Here is a 20,322-nt window from a genome sequence, read left to right as displayed (position 1 = left end):
ACAGCACGGCTCCTTCCCTTAGGTGTGTCAGCCCAGGGCAGGCAGGTGTTTGGACGTTGCACGCTGGGAGTCTTACGCTTAACAAACACACTTAATGCTTACGCTTGGTCTCTGGCTGCTCGGGCCCATCTGTTAAGGTGGCATGATGCCAACCCGCAAGTTGGTCGGATCTTTTCATTAATCCAGAAGTGCTGGGCATGGGTGGATTTAATCAGCTTGCTTAATACTGGAATTGCTGTCTCGCAGGGCCATCTACACTATCATTGCAACTGGTTCATGATGCCCACCGCGCCATGGTTGTGCCATGTCTTTCTTGTAGCTGGCTTGGCATAACAGCCAGGTCTGCGCTCAGGGCAGCAGCAGTGGCAGGGACTTGGCTGGCAGCAGCTGTCATTCATGTTCCCCCTCTAAATGGGTGCCCTGCTAATGGGTAAGATTGACCACTTGCTGATCTGCCCCCACAGCTTCCTTCCCTCTCCTGTCAAGACTGAACTGGGGGCACAAAACTTGTTAGCTACCCCCTCCCTTGCAGAGCATGCCCCCTGCAACCTGGGCACAGGATTGGCCTTTAGTTGTGTGTCCCTACCTCATTGTTATATATGTAGTGTAGAAGGAAACTTCGGGGACAAGTCTGTCCCCTGAAAACAAAAGCAAAGCCTTGATGTCCAGATATCCTATCCAGATGTGGTACCACGTGTGCTTCAGTGGCTGTGTATGCATGCAGGATTAACCAGCCTGGAGGTGCTGCAGACCTTCTGAATCTCACCCATTTAGGAGAGAGAAAAGTTGGGTCAACAACTGGTTCTGATTTATTCTCTTACAGCTGCAGAGGATCAATCCTGAAATTCAGAGGCACATTTGATGCCTGGAAAGGTCCCTATTCAGCAGAGCCCTTAGGCATGTGCTTTGCTCAGGAGGGATAGACTTAATCATAAACTTAAGCTTAAGTATTTGCTTAAGTGTTTTGTTGAATCAGTGCCAGAGGTTCAGCTCAAAGTTCCTGATTAGCATCAGACCAGTTTGTTCTGCTGATTTTGGTTCATAGCCTGCCAAATAATTAGTCCCTGTTATTCCCGGTAGAGGATCTGGGATTTTTTGGGGAGCCTATGTGTTTTGAACATACACACACAGCATTTACATTGCAAACTGGAACCCTATTGATTAAGGAGCTATTTTGTGGCTTTGGAAGAGCTGACAGGAAGCATCACATCAAAGCTGGTGGGGGGAAGGGAGGGGAGCTTCTACAGGGAAGGGCTTGAACTTGTGAAAATGGGTGCTTTGCAGCCATTGTTTGCAACATAGAAGTTCAAACCCGTTTCCTTGGGGTTTCCCAAACTCATGAAAACAAGCAAACTTGCTGCTTGCTGGCTGTCTGCTGCAATGGCCTTCCTTTGTCAGGAGCTTTTACTTTTGCAAAATGACAGCAAACTCTACCATTTGTTGATGCTTTTACCACCTCATTACCTTGTAATTGGGTGGAGTTTTCTAGTAATCTCAGTTTCCTCTTGGGAAACCCTTTGCTATATAGACCTATTTGCTTTGTAACTGGGACTTGCACCACAAACTTTCAGGGCCAACTTTACTTAAGAGTTGCTTAGAAGTTTGCTTTACTGATTCAACAGCTAAGAAAATAGTTGGTCCAACAAGAGATATTCCTATACATGTCTTGGTTCAAGAAAGTGGAAGACTTCTTGCATTACAGCTGGCTGAGATACACCTATGATAGGCTAGAAACCATTAAAGAGGGTCTGATCTTGTGAGATTTCCAATTAATTTGGACTGCATATGGCATTTGGTTATTTCACATGAACTTTGGCTAAGCCTCTGAACAAGGACCTTAAAACATCCTGAAGTTCACCTGCTCCTGCTGCCACTGCCACAAAAGAGACTGTCCCCTTGGCACAGGTTACCAACGTTTCCTAAATGATAACAGTCAGCAGATGCATGACATCAGGACCAAGGAGGTGATACTTCCCTTGTATCGGGCGCTGGTCAGACCGCAGTTGGAGTACTGCGTCCAGTTTTGGGCACTGCGCTTCAAGAGGGAAGTGGATAATCTGGAGAGGGTCCAGAGAAGGGCCACTTGTATGATTAAGGGCTTGCAGGTCAAGCCCTACAAGGAGAGACTAGGGCATCTGGACCCCTTCAGCCTCCGCAAGAGAAGGTTGAGAGGCGACCTTGTGGCTGCCTATAAATTCATCATGGGGGCTTAGAAGGGAATTGGTGAGGCTCTGCTCACCAAGGTGCCCCCGGGGGTCACAAGAAATAATGGCCATAAGCTAGCAGAGAGCAGATTTAGAGTGGACGTTAGGAGGAACTTCTTCACAGTTAGAGTGGCCAAGGTCTGGAACGGGCTCCCAAGGGAGGTGGTGCTCTCCCCTACCCTGGGGGTCTTCAAGAGGAGGTTGGATGGGCATCTGGCTGGGGTCATCTGAACCCAGCACTCTTTCCTGCCCAGGCAGGGGGTCAGACTCGATGATCTATTGGGTCCCTTCCGACCCTAACATCTATGAATCTATGAACTGTACTAGCAGCAATGGATTAGCAGTCAGTGGAGCTACGTGACTGTTTTACTTGCTTCAGATATTGTGCCCTCGGTGCACTTTTGGTGCCAAGTGACTAGATATCCTTCATGAATCATAAGATGGCTAGGTTTATAGCAATGAAAATGTGACCTACCAGTTGTCTGAGTGGCTCACTTTCTCTGATGCTCTGCACGCTCTGTCTCCTGAAGAAGGCAGCTAGCGGAAACACCTGATGGCAGCTTTCAGCTTCATTCAGATTTATACCAGAGATGTATTTAAAATTTGTGTGGGGTCAGTTTGGCAGTCATGAAAACGGGGCGTGTGAAGTATCGGCCTGCCAGGTGCTTGGGAGCTCACTCACTCTCCCAGGACACTGGCGAGGCAGGGAAGTGGTTGTTATCCTCATTTTGCAGGGAGGGGAAAAAGACAAAGTGACTTGCGCAAGGTCACACAGGAAGTCTGTGGCAGAGTAGGTAGGCAGGTTTCCCATGCCCCAGGCTGGTGCCCTAATCACTGGACAATCCTACTAATGAGCGATGGGTGTGTTGATTAGAGCTAGGCAGCTCTTAGGAAATCACAATTGCCTAACAAAGCGGTTCTTGTCTCTACAATTACAAATTACTTAGATTCACTGGTGCACCTTCATCCAGTCTCACAACACCCATTGCCCTTCAGTCCAGAGCTGCCACATGGCTGTGCCCGTGTATCTGCCTCAAACTGCAGTTCCCCTTGCTAGTCTGGTCCAGCTGTCCCCTGAACAAAGCAGCAGGCAGAAACAAAGGTATGACAGCTCCTGTGCCAATGCACGCAATGCCAACGTGCACCTGCAGTGCAGATCTGCTGGGACACCTAGTCTGGGTGCGAGGCATTTGCAGTGAAGGGCCCCCGAGGAACTCACTAGTGTCCCTTACAGCTCACTGCAAAACCTGTCCAACACCTGCCTCCAGCCTGAAGGTACACGGTACGTGAGAGGCGGGGGGAAGGAGACCTCCGGCTTTACTGGCTGGAGCAGGGCTTAAGTGTTAACAGTGGGTCAACTGGGAAGAGTTTGTAAGATCTGCTTTCAGACTATTCTTTATGCATCCAGAGCTTGGGGCAGGGGATTGATTCTCTCTCTGTCACTTTTACACACCATCCAGCTTTGGATCTCACTTGTCCTCAGTTTGCTGAAATGGAAGTTTTGAAAGCCTGGCTACAGACACCCCAGGGGTTAGTGGCAGAGGTAGGAACAGGACCTCACTTCTCCTGCTCCAAGTCCTGGACCTTAAATACAAGAGCATTCCTCTAACCCTGACTGTGGAAAAGTGCTACATCATGCACAGGAAACAGAAAATAACCCTGGCCCATATATTATGTATTCTGATACACATGCACTTGCCTAAGTAGATTGTTAAAAACCAGTTGCTATTGAACCAGTTAGACAGTGAAGTTGGCAGATTACTTCATCCTGTACCTATGAAGCAAACCAGAAGACAAGTGAGTGTCCCAACAAACCCTTGAATACGATTAAGCACAGCCTTATAGAAGTTCAGGCTCCAATTTTTTAATTGTTTTCATTTATTCATGAAACACAACGGGCCTGTTACATCTTCTGACAAACACAAATCCCCTTAAAGTCAATGTTTTATTTTTTCTCAATTGGCAGGAATATTTCCTTGCTTCACTAAGATATGATAAACGTCACAGCTGATGTATGCAAGGAAGATTATATTAAGATATGATATGATTTAGAGCAGACTACCTATTCCTGATTAACTTCATATGTGGCCATTCGTTCTGGAACAAGAGTGCTTTATTCCAAACTGACTCTACAATGTTGCAAGCTCTAGAGTAGGACCCATATACAGGAATGCTATCAATAATGATGGGTTTCCCTAGCAGGGTCAACAATGATTACAAGAGATTCACATCTTACATGGCAACTTCTGCTTCTTCAGCTGTTGAAGCTCAGGTTAAAACTCTCCAAGCACTTGCAGCTAGGCCAAGCTTTGCCCTCAGTCAATCCTGTTGCAAGACTGTTCGGCATCCTCTGGATATACATCCCAAAGGTAGTGAAGGAATTGGTGCAAGTATCTCTGGAGCTAAGTCCTTGAGATCATTATATACATATTTTTAAAAAACCTCTTGAATGCATAATCCCTGCTGATTTCCTTGCAATGGTATCTGGTGTAAACTGCTGAGGCCCTTGGGAGACACGTGCAGAGACCTGCAGTATAGCCACTATGTGGAGAAGTTGATTTTAAGCACTAGAGCACACCCTGCTGTAGCCCTGTGCATTTTACATGACATTCTGTCGTTCGGAGGATTTACCGCCTGTTAAACTAGTGGCAGCGACGAATATTGTTGCTCCAAAAAAAATTAAGGATTACTTCGACAGTAATCCACTGCCTCCCAACTAGTCTTCTTTCCCTATAGAAGAACAATGAAATTACTCTTATTAAATGAGTCTTCTTCAGAATATTAGTTTTGATCCCCACTAGATTGTTATATGAGAATATTCTCTGTTAAATAACATTCTGCACGACCTCAGGAGAGCCCTCTGAATGATGGCTTTCTTACAGGATTAGGAATCCTCTTCGAAGAGTTGTGCTTCTGCAGGAAGAAGTGTTGGGATCTCAGTGCCATCACTTCCACCTTAAAACGGTGCTATCAGCATTTCGCCGTGCCCCAGACGCAGATAAGGGCCATGGGACACTTCCGATCATGTAGTGAAGGGAATGAAAGGAAGAGAGGAAGAGAAAGGAAGCTGAACATCATTAAGGATGGAACTGGCTCTAGATGAACCAATTGGGAGAAATCCCGGCTTGACTGAAATCTGTGGCAAAACTCTCACCAAGTTCATTGTGGCTAGACTGGCACCTACGGGCCTTTATCTCGAAGCCTCTATGGAGACTGCAGAACGAGGTCGATAGCATCCTTTTGAAATGAGGGCAACATCTGGCTGTCCTTGAGATTTTGTATCACTTCAGTGGGGGAAGGATCTGGCTGCCAGAAAGTCAATCCGGTAGGCGGATGCTAATATACTAGAAGAGTTGCAGGTTTAACTTACCTGCCGTAGGAGGGACGTCCCTATCCAGTCTCTTCATTTGTTCCATGACTATGGACACAGCCACATTGGCTTGTGCTTACCCCGTCCAACACCACAAACGTCCAAGGTAGGTTTTGACACAGAGTGACATTTTACATGCACGTGTTTCTCTCCCAGTAAGCTCTGGGTTTCTAAAGCACAATGGAAAGACGTGAGCCAGCCTGAGGCAGGGGTCCTTTTCAGTAAGCAGTAGTGTTTGGGTTTAGGATTTTCAAAGGACCTTACAGAGTCAGGGACCTAAATCCTATTCAGTCAAGGTGGGTTGGACATTTAACTTCTGCAAGCTCCTTTGAAAACACCAGCATTAATGCTAAACATGTACTGGTCTCCAACAATGCAAGATCCTAGTACTATTAGTGGTACAAAGCTCAATAGCTGGTGGGATGCAGGGAGGTGGGGCAGTAACCCACCTGCACCATGTGTATGAAACCTGAAGCTTTACCAACAAAGATCTCAGGCCTAATTCTGATTTAGTCTACACGTGCAGTGGCGTAGTTCTCCTGTCTACAACCACTTCTGATTTACAAGCCAGCTTCAAACCTCCGATACACAATACTGGCAGAGGTCTCATCAGAAATGGCCGGTAACAGAAACAAAGGGTCTGTCCCTTGACTGTTAGCATCTCGTTGCTTATGTGAAGATTTGAGTTTAAGAATATGTCAATGAAAATTCAGGTTCCCTTCTTGCAAACCAAAGAATTACAAGAAAAATCGGTAAAAAAAACCCTCTTCCTTTTCTTACACTTTGGCAGGGTTCTCTTACTAAAAAATGCCCTCAGCAGGGTGAAGCAGCGTGTCAAGAGAAATGGGGGGAGAGGCAATATGCACAACATGTAAAGCAGGTGCACAAATCTTGCACTCTTCTATATTAAGATGGCTAACTACAAACCAAGGGAGTGCTCATGTCACGGAAACAATAAATATGGGACATTTTGGGGCCAGGTGACCTGGCTTATCTACATCATTGCAGATCCTGAAGACGCCAGGCGAGATGGCTGCCTAATTGCTTTCTAAGAGTCGGACCTGACAAGCTGTTGCTGAAGTGACTGTTCTCTCTCACATAGGACGGGGTTTGAGGGACTGGGCCTTTACACAGTTCTTTCAGTGCTTATCATCCACAAAACTAAATGGAGGAGGAAAAAGTTTCACCCAGTTATCCCCTCTTCCTGGTCTGAGCTGACCAAATGTGTGGCTAACACTGGGCTTTATCAAAGCAGCCGCGAGCACAAGAGCACACCTGATTTTAAGTTGGCTTTAGCTGGCAGACTTAAAATTGATCATGCATTTTAGTTTCAGTAACTTGCAATTTCTGTGCTCTTTGATAATGCACTTTAAAGAGCAAACCTTCTTTAATGACAAAGGCTTAAAAGAAACGACCTCTCTGAACAAAATATCAAAGCTGAGAAAAGACAGTTCTTTAGAAAAGTAGGAATTAAAATGACCTTGTGTTCTGAAACTTTTTCATACAATATTTGATGTCTTACCTTCTCTTTCTACCCTCTGGGAATGCATCCTCATGCAATTCAGTACAGCCTGCTGCCTTCAATAAACTGCGATTTAGGAGGGACTTTTGCTGTGTTAAGATAATTTGAAAAAAGTATATCCTTATTAAGGCTGCTTATCATTGGGGCCGTGTTTATTTTTCAAAGAAATCAGTATAACTTTTAACACTGTGGGGAATGCAAGTGATCACAAATATTTTCTTCCGGTCACAGTAAAGTCTTCTCTGCTAGGAGCAAAACCATTTCTCAATTTGAAACAGCACGAAACATTGAAGCTGTTTGTACAAGAGGTATGGGCAAGTAATGTAAGAGCATCCGCTATGCTGGAAAAAAAAACACCCTTACAATTAAAGCACTGTTGTAGAACAAAGCAAAGGGTTGGATGGAGGATGGGGGCTGTATCCCTTTTCTTCCAACCCGAAGAGAAATAAACATATTTGTTACATGTAACACAAGAACTGTGAGCAGCAGTGAGCCAGAGTTTCACCTTGATAAAGGCAACCCTCCTCTTCAGTGGGGAAGGATTTTATGACTCTGATTCCTGTGATTTTATACAGAATTGAACATCATCTTTTATAGCATGGAAGAAAGAGTAAAATAATGATCCACAAAGCTGTACCAGCAAAGCTGCTCTGCGGCAGCTCGTTTTATGGCGGGCAGCGAAATCAGCCACTACCAGCTAACAGCGCTTTTGCTAGCAGGAGGAACTGAAGGTACAGGGCCTGGACTAGCTGGTCCGTGGCACTCGATATCTAACCAGTTATTGGGAAGGTACAAGCCTCGACATTTATTTTAATGCAAGAAACACTAAAAATACTGTTCTTCATTTCCTTGTAAACTCGGTTCCTGGTTCGTCTTCCCTTCCCTCTGCAAGACTTCCTACCACCTATTCAGCTGCACAACGCTCAAGTTGACCGAAATTTCCTTTTCTCAAACCGCTTTCTGAGATCATCCCTGATCTTAGCAGCCCGTTTCTATCACATATAATCAAACTCGGAGCTCCGTTAAGTGAGCTTGCGCAGGGATCCCTGTGCTGAAAAGATGATCTGTGTTAGTTTGCTAATGTTCCCGACTGATCTGGGGAGTCCTGCCATCAGTTTGAAACCCACCACCAGCCAGTCATCACAAACACCTCATCTCCTCTGTCTGCGCGTGGAAGGAGGGGTGTCATCCTCACAAAGGCTGCCATTTCAGACACTTTTCGATTTACAAAAGATATTTCACTCAATTCACCACCTGCAACTAAGTGAGCTCTCAAATCTTCTGAAGAGTTGAACCGCTGCTGCGGTGCGCCTCTCTGAGCACGGAGCCTTTCCTTTTATTAGTCATGATGAATCTACTGCATCTTGGCAAATTCCTCCTCATGAAACATATTATTGCCCTGGGCAGGGCTTTGAAGCACCTGCTGCATCACTTCCTGCTTATCTGAGAGACATGATGAGTCCTTATTCATAATTAACAGGATCATTTGTTGATTCATGGAAGGGAAAACCTGCACAGGCGAGGACCAGCCTCACAATATGCAAACAGCAAAGGGAAGCGGGAAATCTACAGAAAGTTTCCACGGGTCTAAAATCCTGGAGCAGCCTGCCATCGGTGCCGACACCCACACAGTCAGCTGGGTCGCCAACTGGCCGGAGGGCCGCACCCAGAGAGCGGTGGTGGACGGGTCATTTTTGGCCTGGAGGGAGGTGGGCAGTGGGGTCCCCCAGGGCTCGGTCCTTGGGCCCGCACTGTTCAACATCTTCATCAGCGACTTGGACGAGGGGGTAAAAAGCACCTGTTCAAATTTGCTGATGACTAAGATGTGGGGGGATGTGGGCAAGCTAGAAGGGAGCAACAGACTACAATCGGATCTAGACAGGTTACGAGGGTGGGCAGATGAGAACAGGATGGGATTCAACACCAACAAGTGCAAGGTGCTGCACCTGGGGAGGAAGAACCGGCACCATACCTACAGGCTGGGGAACTCCCTTCTCGTCAGTGCAGAGGCAGAAAAGGATCTTGGAGTCATCATTGATGCCACAATGAACATGGGCCGGCAGTGTGGGGACGCGGTCAGGAAGGCCAACCGTACCGTCATGCATCCACAGATGCATCTCGAGCAGGGCCAAGGAGGTGATCCTCCCCCTCTATGCGGCACTGGTCAGGCCGCAGCTGGAGTACTGCGTCCAGTTCTGGGTGCCGCACTTCAGGAGGGATGTGGACAGCATGGAGAGGGTCCAGAGGAGGTCACTCGCATGATCAGGGGGCAGCAGGGCAGGCCCTACGAGGAGAGGCTACGGGACCTGAACCTGTTCAGCCTCCACAAGAGAAGGCTGAGGGGGATCTAGTGGCCTGTTATAAACTAGTCAGGGGGGATCAGCAGGCAATGGGGGAGTCCCTGTTCCCCCGAGCACCACCAGGAGTGACCAGGAATAACAGTCACAAGCTGGCAGAGGGTAAGTTTAGGTTAGATATCAGGAGGCGCGACTTCACAGTCAGGGTGGCTAGGTTCTGGAACCAGCTTCCAAGAGAGGTGGTGCTGGCTCCTACCCTGGGGGTCTTTAAGAGGCAGTTAGATGTACACCTCGCTGGGGTCATTTGACCCCAGTACTCTTTCCTGCCATGGCAGGGGGGGTCAGACTTGATGGTCTGCTCAGATCTCTTCCAACCCGACCAACTATGAAACTATGACTCAGCGTAGCACCCAGGGCCCCACGTGGCAGGCGGCATTGCTGCTGCTTCACACGTAGTGGTCTTCACTTTCACACCCCTGTACAAATGCCAATATACTTATTCCACTGCTGTGGGGAAGGTGTAGACAGACAGGAAAGGGTTTGATTTTTGTGGCCCTGGTGTCATACAGAGTCATAGCTGGAATTAAAACAGGAATTCCTCCTCCCATCCCAGACCATGAATCCTGGTTTTTAAGACCAAAGACTACTCTGAGGAAGAACACAGAGCGTTTCGTACTGGAGGCATTCCTAAATTCCAGGATTCAAAACATAGTAACGGGCATCTTCCAATAATGCACCTACCAGATAATAAGAGCCAAAATTTGCAAGGCAATGAGGACTTCCAATCAGGTGTTGCATGCCTTCTTTCCATTGTTTCAATGCTTCCTATCCTGCAAACTCTTAAGCATCCGCTTGGCATCAAGCCCCTACAAAGCACCGAGGAGTTCAGTGGGACTATTCAGATAACTTAAGTTAAGCATGGGTGCACGTTTAAAGAACCAGGATCCCTACATGCTCCAGAGCTTTTCAAAATACATCGCATACCGACAGTTATAATATTGCATTTTATCAACAAATGAAGAAGATCCTCCCCACTTTCCTACAACTGCCTGGTGGAAGAGCTCTCACCGACTGCCCTTAAGTGACTGCATCCAGCATCTGTGGTGTTTCCATTGTCATAACACAATTTTTCCTTGGATGCAGCTTGAAGTATTTTCCAAACAAAAGAAAATGCAAAATCCCATTAAACAGCATGGCTATTTAAGCAAATGAAATGTTCAGGGAACACAAACAATGTCAAAACAAAAAGAGTACAAAAGAATATTTTAATATTATGTAAACATATGAACAAAAAACAATGTGAAATATGTTAAAATATTTGGGGCAACAATAATAATTGGAACGTGATTTCTTCATGTGTAAAAGTGAATAAAAATGACACTAGGAAGTAATAAAACACATATTCGCAGAGCGATTTTAGTTTTTTCAGTAAGTATAGTCAGCACTCACACAAACACACGCAATATATCAAAAGTTTAAATTTGTAATAATGATAAAAAATAATTCAAGTAAGATACAACTCAAAAATGCTGGCATGAACAATGGATGGGCTTTCATGAACTTAATTGCATTTTCTGTGCTAACAAAACAGCCACTGATCTCACTCTTTAATTTACAAGATCCAAATCTTCAAACCTGCTGAAAGAAGTCCATTTGACACTTGAACAGAGTCATCTGCTCCAGCAATTACCTGAAAATTAAAATGTCCTCATTAGTTATATCTTCTTATTTGTAATGCAGGGGTGTCCAAAGGCTCTTATTAGGACCACTTCCCCATTATGTTGGGCTTTGTATACTTTTATGCTCAATTCCTGTGGTGACGAGCTTGCCAGGTACACCAAGGCACTGCATTAACAACAAAAGGTATACCCCAGGGAACCAGGATTAAGAGAAAAGTAATAATGGGTGTGTCTACACATGCAGTAATGCACTTTTCCTAATGCGCATTCAGTTTAGTACCTCCAATGTGAGGTCCTAAATGAATGTGCATTAGGCTGTGTTAGTGCCCACTCTGTGTCAGTGTAGTCATGGCCTGACAAGCCTAGCAGTGGAAATACTCAGTTTAACCACAGCAAAGATGGTAGCAGTGCAAGTGTCTCTCCAATGCGTGCAACCTTAAGTCCATCTGCAAGGGTAAGATGATGAAGTTAATGTTTCACGCCTACTCATTCTGTGACCTTCCCTCTCTACAATCCTATCACATAAACCACATTCAGATTCGATGCTCATCTTTTGTGGTTGTTACTGAGCTACATCTAATGCAGTGACTGCGCTCGTCGAATATTAGCTATTTTCTAGCCATCTACTTCCCTAAGAATGAAGATGGCAAGTACCTGGCTCATAGGACACTTGACATCTTTCTGTTTACCTGACAGTGCTGCTTATATTAGATACAGAATAATCTAAGGGAGACAGTACATTGTATACCGGTACCCATCCATGTTTTATCAGCAGCTTACAACACTGAAAATGTCAAAAGGCTCCTCCAGATAAATATTTTCAAACTAGTTTTATGTCTTACATGATTTGCATTAAAATATCATCTGCTTTTATGCTCACATCCTGTTATATACAGGTATCCTCATGTGAGATACAGACATATCAACAAGCCCTATAGGGATAAAAAGACTCAATGGAAGGGGGTTTTTTTTATTCACTTATCCACATGACTCATTCGTTTTAAGGTACAGAGAGTCTTTTATTGCTGTTGCAACACTTGCAGCCATTTATTTTGAAGGGCGTAAGTGTTTGAAACAAAGCTAAAGCTCACGAAGATCCGGTACTTTGAAGAGGTGATCTGTAATATTAAAAATTGCATCATCATTCTCTATCTTAAAAGGCAGCGGCATCACCACAGGCCCACAGCTGTGCAGCGAGCCACTGTCTCAACACGAACACTGAGGCAAGTCCCAGACTTATAATGCACCTGCAAGTTCTCTAATCTTGCTCTAAGAGTACTGACTAAGCACTGGGTAACTTGTCAGAGACAGCTTGTTTACCGAAAATAAGGTTCTTTTTAAACTGCAACCATATTGGAGCATTTTAATTAAGCTGTAAAACTTCAAGAACTGGGGCCCACAGGTGCGAAACGGTACAAACTGATCGGAAGATATTTACCTACCTTCTGGTATGGTAGGAATTCAGTTCTTCCTGTAGGACAGATGCTCTCTTCTGCAGAAAGTTTACCTGCAAAAATACATAAAAATGGTGCACAAAAATCTAACGAATAATGTAGCAGGATATCACACAGACTGATTATACTGTCTAAACCCTTTGTATGCTGGTAAGATAGAATAGCACCAGGATCACAAGCTAGGCTTCAACAATGCTTCACAGGAAGATGCTAGGATGGTTGCCCTGGACTATGTACCCATAGCCTTTCTGATCCCAGGAAGCCAAGATGGATTTTGAACCTGGACCTGTTCTCAATGATGTAACAGGTGGACGAAGCATGGCACTGAGTCAAACCCCACCCCTGGGCTCTGACTCTGAGAAAGTCACTTTGCTCATTTGTCTTGGTTTCCCGATCTGAAAAATGCTAATAATAGTATTCACCTGCCCTATGGGTACACATGGTTATTATGGGTGCAACGGTTATTATTCCTACGTAGGTAGCCATAAAGAGTACAGGGGGCGGGAGAAAGACCGCTGTAGCAATGTGCTTTCTATTTTACTGAAGTTTTAGAAAATGTTGCCAGTTTTCCTATTTATTTCCGTCTAACAGCGTCGGGTTGCGTTACCGGACCTTGCCTCCTCAGCTCCCTGGAAATGTTCATAATTCTGACAGGTGCAGGGACTCCACTGCCCCCCTTGTCTGATGTTTTCAAACAGGAATTTCAACAATTTTCAGACCAGGATACCTGCACTTCAGACAAGAACCTGATTTCCCCAACAGTCTCCAACTACTGCATACTGTTGCAAATGCAGCCAGTAGGTATGCATTTCTGGGTTAACACCCAGTCGAAGAGTGCGCAGTTACTTTTACTCTTTTGAAATGCTGCTGATGCAAACGGGATATTCAGTTCCGTTTTTTAACTCACTGGAATGTGTGGTAGTCTTATATTTGTCCCAGTGAAATCCTTACTACCAGTTAATTGTAAACTTTTAAAACATTTTTTTACTATCAACTGGCAACATATTTCCCTGGTAGATTTTTGACTCTTTTTTTTTCCCCACAAAGACTTAAACTAGACTGTCTATTGTTGCCACTGGGAATTTCTTCATGAAAAAGAGTATCTGCAACCTTAACAATTCACTGGTGCCACAGGAACATAAAACTCTCGTTCTTCTCAGAAGTCACGTCATGTTTTCAACATCCTTCTGGAAGAACAGGACATAGTGTGCAGGAAGAGTCACAGTGTTGCTAAGTACAGAGCCAGTACAACCTGCCCAGGGCAGCTTGCATGTCCAAGGATCACAGTAGCTCCTTTAGGACCTAATGTTCAGGTGATGGTTTATGATCCTCACACCCATTTCAGTTGCTACTTCCCAAGCTAAACCCCTTTTCCTATAAGTATGACCAACATTAGTTGTTCTTAAATGTAGGAACTAACATTTGGCTGCACTGCACCATGTTTTCATTGCACCTAACTTACCACAGCCCAGATCACTCTGTATCAGGGACCTACCTGCCCTCTTTAATAGTTACCTCTCTCCAATATCCTTGTGCTGTTGTAGATTTTTTTGTAATAAATTTATGGGGGGGTTTTCAGGTCCCTGATAAATAAGATTACATAATGGCCCAACAGAAAGACATGACTGAACTTGAACATGATTCCCTCTTTATAATGAAATTTTAATGCCACACTTAAGCAGCTTGCAATTTCTATCATGTGTAACTCATTGAATTGGGGTAATTTTTGTTCCTTATTAAAACATATTGCAGTACCAAGTCAGGGGCCTTACAGAAATAGAAATATTTCACATTAATATTATTACATTTAACAACGAATGCAGCAGGTTTGTGGGATGGTTCATTGTCTGGGTTGCAAAGGAAACAAAAGGGTCCCTTCCAATGCATGCTGAAACGGTTCTCCCTAGAGAAACGGTGCTAATAGATGGTAGCTAGATGTACCCTCCCCTGAAGAGGTCATTCCTGAAAGGCTGAAACATCATCCCTGATTTATTTTCTGCTTTCTGCAGATCTTTAAGGCAAATGTCTTGAATCAAGAGAGATGACACTTTGCCTACCAAGGAGCCGAGGGAGGGAACCCTCCTCCTGGCCACTGGAAGACGGGCGTGTGTGACAAGTACTGAAATCTTGTCAGTTTATTCCTGACATCAATTCAATGTGTTGTACTGCCAAATATAATCCAGTCACAACTGCCTTTTAAAGAGAGACATGTTTTATCTGGATACTAAAATGGGAGCTAACTAGATGCTGAGATTTTACCTGAGATTTTAAAGACGCAATGGTATCTTCGAGTTCCTGTCTCAGAGACACTGGCATTAGACCTTTGAGTTTGGTTTCATATTCTTGTCGAATATAGGTGATCTGAAATGGAACAGAGAAATTTAAATGCTAAGATTAAAACTAATCTTAGAGGCAGGTTTGTGTCTTCACAGCCAGTTTCTTCTCAGAGTAATCTCTCTCAATTTGGACACAGGGCAGGAATGATTTGGGTGTAAGAAAATGGAGGCACAGAGCAGAGAACAGAATCGGTACGAGTGAACAGAGCTGCGACAACCAAGATCCAGCCACCACTATTGCCACTGAAATGGTGTCTCCTTTTTGGGTCAAGTGGCAGGCAGTGCCTTTCTGCTCCTATCATTGCCCTTTATACTGGCTGCAGGCTTAGGAATCAAGAACCTCCTGCCCTGTGCTCTCATGTCACTTGGTAATGACAGTAGCACCGATAACCATCTCCAAATGTGTTTTACTGGGGGCATGGAAAAGAGAAAAATGTTAGCAAACCTTTGTAGAAGAGCAAAGGAGAATAAGGAAGGCCAAGAGGAGGAAGGGGCAATGAGGTTACCACCTACTAATGTGCTCTGGTGGCTTCGGTGGGAGCTAGATCAAGCAAGAACGTGCTGCTTGTATCGTAGTCCCCACACACAAGTGAAATAACTCAATGTCTGTTTTTTTTTAATGCTTTGAAGTGGAGAAGTTTTGTAAGGAGGATTTTTTTCCACGGATGTGACTATTCTTTATTTGCATCTGGTCTCTTCTTGGACTTCATTCCAGTGCTATTGATGCCCTCCAGCTGAGTGATGCAGTCAGAAGAGTTTAATGACTTGTCAATACCCATCTAGGTATTCTGAGGAGCTTGCCTTGGAGATATTATTTTATGCAAAATTTGCAAGTTGTTCCTTGCCCTTCATAGCACATTTTTCAGTCACATTCACTGAACCGTAGTTCAAGCAGCTCATCTACTTTTCTAACTAAGCTCTAAAAGTACTAACTTGAGGAGAAGCAAAGTATTTTGGAAAGATAATTTTACAGCAATTTCTAGGCACATTATCTGATACCCTAACAGATTCCACATGATATTGCCTTCTCCTTGACCTTTCTCTTTTCATTACAATGAGTTCAAGACCTAGATGGGGATTCAAACACTCACAAAATTTTTTTAAATGTGTGGACTTGGAATGGGCATCTTCAAAAGACAAAGGTGCTATTTCCTTACATAAGAATGAGGCTATCTAACAAGGAAGTATACTATCTTAGCACCTCTTTGTTATATATGCATACAAATATCAATGGGAATTTTTGTCTCCATCCTGACAACGGAGGAAACCATGAAGTGATTTTATCTGCACGTAAATGATCAATGGATCATTTACACATGGATTCAGTATTTACTTAAGTCAATGGAAGGACTTCGGTTGCTTTCAGTGGGCACCGAGTAAAAATCTTTAAATGATAAAAGATTCAAAAGGAAATCACAGCGAGTCAAACATCCTTTTGTAAGGCCAGCATGGGTAAGGCAGGACAGTTACTGCAGCCACAATGGAGTGATGCAGCAAGCATCAGGCCCAGCGGCCTTCATTCCCTAGCCCAAATGAGCAAGTACAGCTGCGTTAGCCAGGGATAACTCTGACACAAGTCCAGAGTGGGGCTTGAACTCCCATCTCAGGAGTCATAATAGTGACATTGACTCATAGAAAATGAGGGCAGGAAGGGACCTCAGGAGGTCACATCTAGTCTAACCCCTGCTCCAAGCAGGACCAGCCCCGACTACATCATCCCAACCGAGGCTTTGTCTAGCAGGGTTCTGAAAACCTCCAAGGATGGAGCTATCACCACCCCTCTGGGTAACCTGCTCCAGTGTTTTACTACCCTCCTAGTGAGAAAAGTTTTCCTAATATCTAACCTCAACTTCCCTTGGGGCAACTTGTGCCCATGCTCCTTGTTCTGTCACCTCCCACCACTGAGAACAGCCCAGCTCCATCCTCTTTGTAACCCCCCACTTCAGGAACCCAAAGGCTACTATTAAATCCCCCTTCAGTCTCCTCTTCTCTAGACTAAATAACCCTGGTTCCCTCAGTATTTCCTCATAAGTCATGTCCCCCAGCCCCCTCACCAATTTTGCCACCCTCTGCTGGGCTCTCTCCAACTTGTCCACATCCTTTCTGTAGTGGGGGCCCAAAACTGGACACAGGACTCCAGATGTGGCCTCCCCAGTGTTGAATAGAGGGGAAGAATCATCTCCCTTGACCTCCTGCCAGTGCAGCACAGGATGCCATTCTTGGCAACACGGACACACTGTTTGCTCATATTCAGCTTATTGTCCACTGTAACCCCCAGGTCCTTTTTTGCAGAGCTGCTGCTCAGCCCATCAGCCCCCAGCCTGCACCGGTGCAAGGGATTGCTCTATCCTAAGTGCAGGACTTTGCACTTGTCCTTCTTGAACCTCATGAGATTCCCTTTGGCCCAATCCTCCAATTTGCCTAGATCACTCTGAATCCTAGCCCTATCCTCTAGCATATCTACTGCTCCCCCCAGCTTGGTGTCATCTGCAAACTTGCTAAGGGTGCACTCTGCCATCTTCCAGGTCGATGAACAAAACTGGCCCCAGGACCAACCCCTGGGGCACTCCTCCTGATCCTGGCTGCCAGTTAGATATTGAGCCCTTGATGACTACTCTCTGAGCCTGATGCTCCAGCCAGTTTTCTATCCACCTTACGGTTCATTCATCCAGCCTGTACTTCCCTAGCTTGCCTGCAAGAATGCTGCGGGAGACCGTATCAAAAGCCTTGCTAAAAATCAAGGTGCACCACAGCCACCAGTCTCCCCACATCCACAGAGCCAGCCATCTCATCATAGAGGCAGTCAGGTTGGTTAGGTATGACTTGTCAATGGTGAATCCACGCTGACTGTTCCTAATCTCCTCCTTCTCCTCCAAGTGCTTAGAAATGGCTTCCTTGAGGATCTGCTCCATGATTTTTCCAGGAACTGAGGTGAGACTGACTGGTCTGGAGTTCCCTGGATCCTCCTTCTTCCCTTTCTTAAATATGGGCACTATGTTTGCCCTTTTCCAATCATTCAGGACCTCTCCTATTGCCATGAGTTTTCAAAGATGATGGCCAATGGCTCTGAAGTTACATCAGCCAAATCCCTCAGCACCTTTGGGTGCATCCCATCCAGCCGCATGGACTTGTATACATCCAGCTTTTCTAAATAGTCCCTAACCTGTTCTTTTGCCTGGTGGCTGCTCACCTCCTCCCCAAACTGTGCTGCCAGGTGCAGTAGTCTGGGAGCTGACCTTGCCTGTGAAGACTGAGGCAAAAAAGGCACTGAGTACTGCACCCTTTTCTGCATCCCCTATCACAAGGTTGTCTCCACCATTCAGTAAGGGACCCACACTTTCCCTGATCTTCCTCTTCTGACACACTTGTAGAAACCTTTCTTATTACCCTTCACGTCCTTGCTATCTGCAACTTCAATTGAGCTTTGGCCTTCCTGGCTTCATCCCTACACACCTGAGCAACGCTCCTATACTCCTCCCTAGTTATTTGTCCAAGTTTCCACTTCTTATAAGTTGCTTTTTTGTGATTTGGTTTACTGAAGAGATCCCTGCTAAGCCAATCTGGTTTTCTGCCATACTTGCTAGTTGTCCTGTACATTGGGATGGTTTGTTCCTGCACTCTCAGTAAAGCCTCCTTCAAGTACAGCCAGCTCTCCTGGACTCTTCTCCCCCTCATTCTGGCTTCCCACGGGATCCTGCTGCCTTTCTGAAGTCCAGGGTCCTTACTTTGCTGCTCTCCATCTTCCTTTCCTCAGGATCCTGATCTCAGTCCTCTTGGGGTCACTGCTGCCATCCACTGCTACATCCCCCACCAATTCTTCCCTTTTGTGAGCAGCAGGTCAAGAAGAGCATGGCCTATTTGGCCGTTCCAGCACTTGCACCAGGCCGTTGTCCCCAACACTCTCCAAAAACGTCCTGGATTGCCTGCACACTGCCGTATTACCCTCCCAGCAGATGTCAGGGGGACTGAAGTCCCCCACGAGAACCAGGGCCCATGACTGGGAAACTTCTGCTAGCTGTCTGAAGAAGTCTCATCCACTGCTTCCTCCTGGTCTGCTGGTCTATAGCAGACCCCACCACACCACCCCCCTTATTTGCTCACCCCTCTGACCCTAACCCAGAGGCTCTCACCAGGCCTCTCTCATTTCAGTCTGGAGCGCTGAGTAATCGTATGGCTCTTTGACATACCCTTAACTGCTCTGCCACCACACTCCTAAAGAGCTAAGAAAATTTAAAGATTAAGGGCCAAGGCACAGGAGTTTCAAACTACTATGTCTGCTGTTTTTGTCATATCCATGCACTGCTCCAATGACATTTTTGGTACCTCCCAAGAATGCCCACAGCCACATTACAGGGCCTAATTTATAGCCATGTTGGGACTAATTTATAGGCAGTTAGGAAAAAGAATATCAACAGCTGCAGGAATCATTTTCGTATTCCTTTATTTTTTTTATTAACTTTCCCCTACTCTTAAGATTAATATTTTAACTAACTGCCAACCTAAAACGGACAAAGGGCATTTCTAAAGGCCCAGTTGTAAGCAAAGGATGCTGCCACACAAGAAATTCTTGTGACTCAGGCTTCTCAGGCCTGTGTTGCCCTGGTACGTTGTTTGTGTAATAATCGTGAGTCCCTGGGGAGTTTGGGTGATGGCTGTTTATCAAATTCCTCTGAAACACTAGCACTCTAAGAGCATGCAACTAGACGGAGGATTAGAGCTGCGATTGCAGCTGTAGGGAGAAAAGTTTCTGGCAGATATAACAATGCCTCCCAGATGAAGACAAGGACTAAGCACAGAGCTCTGATCTGGGATGCTGTTTCCAAACACACCCCGGTGGTCCTTTGCCTTTAAAACAATTACACTGCACAAGATGCTACCTTGTACATACCACAAGCAACCTATTTAAGGCCTGCTCCTGTACAACCTCAGAGCTTTTTGCACTTTGATGCTACTGGGAGGAGGCCATAACAGTAGATATGGAGGCTGACTGGTAGTCATCTCTGAGAACAGAAATGGAGCATCGAGACCAAGGAATTTCAAAACACCCGGATAACGTAGCTGTATAAACATAACAATTCATTTCTTAAAGGCCACTGTTATGTTCATGTAACTAGATGATTGTTCCTTCTGATTCATGTGTATATGCAAAGCTTGATCCTACTTAAATGGGAAAAAAAAGCAGTAGAAAGAAGCAGTGAGAACTTAACTGCCATCCTAAAAAATGCTTTGCCAACAGTAGATCCATTTGCTTTAAAGTACTTATAAGTCCAGAGCCTTCAAAAATTAATTCAGTGCTGACAATTTAAAGGACTTCTGGCTGATATGACACTTGTCTGGAAATATGCTTTTTGGATAGGTGATTAGGTGTCGGGTTGGGACCACGGTGGAGGAAGGATGGCCGGGGGGTGAAGGTGCTGGCCTGGAACCTGGAAGAAAAGATCCCTGCCCAGCTCCTGACAT

At 45.2% G+C, this 20,322-nt stretch overlaps 1 protein-coding gene across 8 annotated transcripts in view; it reads right to left on the bottom strand.

Annotated features, from left to right (window-relative positions):
- Positions 1–10,639: 10,639 nt before the first annotated feature.
- Positions 10,640–20,322, bottom strand: part of CEP112 (centrosomal protein 112) — a 279,030-nt gene continuing 269,347 nt past the window's right edge. For 6 of the 8 annotated variants that reach the window (XM_090059025.1, XM_090059029.1, XM_090059032.1 and 3 more), the window contains 3 exons: positions 14,786–14,887; positions 12,515–12,579; positions 10,640–11,083 (listed from right to left, as the gene is read on the bottom strand). In XM_090059025.1, coding sequence (XP_089915151.1) covers positions 11,080–11,083; positions 12,515–12,579; positions 14,786–14,887 — 171 coding nt within the window. In that variant the 3' untranslated portion in view covers positions 10,640–11,079. Of the gene's footprint in view, positions 11,084–12,510; positions 12,580–14,785; positions 14,888–20,322 lie in introns of those variants that run through there. The other 2 variants (XM_090059027.1, XM_090059031.1) reach the window with 1 other exon arrangement.

This window comes from Crocodylus siamensis, chromosome 8 (genome assembly GCF_052110815.1).
Source record: "Crocodylus siamensis isolate JL-2025a chromosome 8, ASM5211081v1, whole genome shotgun sequence".
NCBI lineage: Eukaryota > Metazoa > Chordata > Crocodylia > Crocodylidae > Crocodylus > Crocodylus siamensis.
Note: the sequence above shows the minus strand (reverse complement) of the source record. Positions and strands in the feature narration are given on the sequence as shown.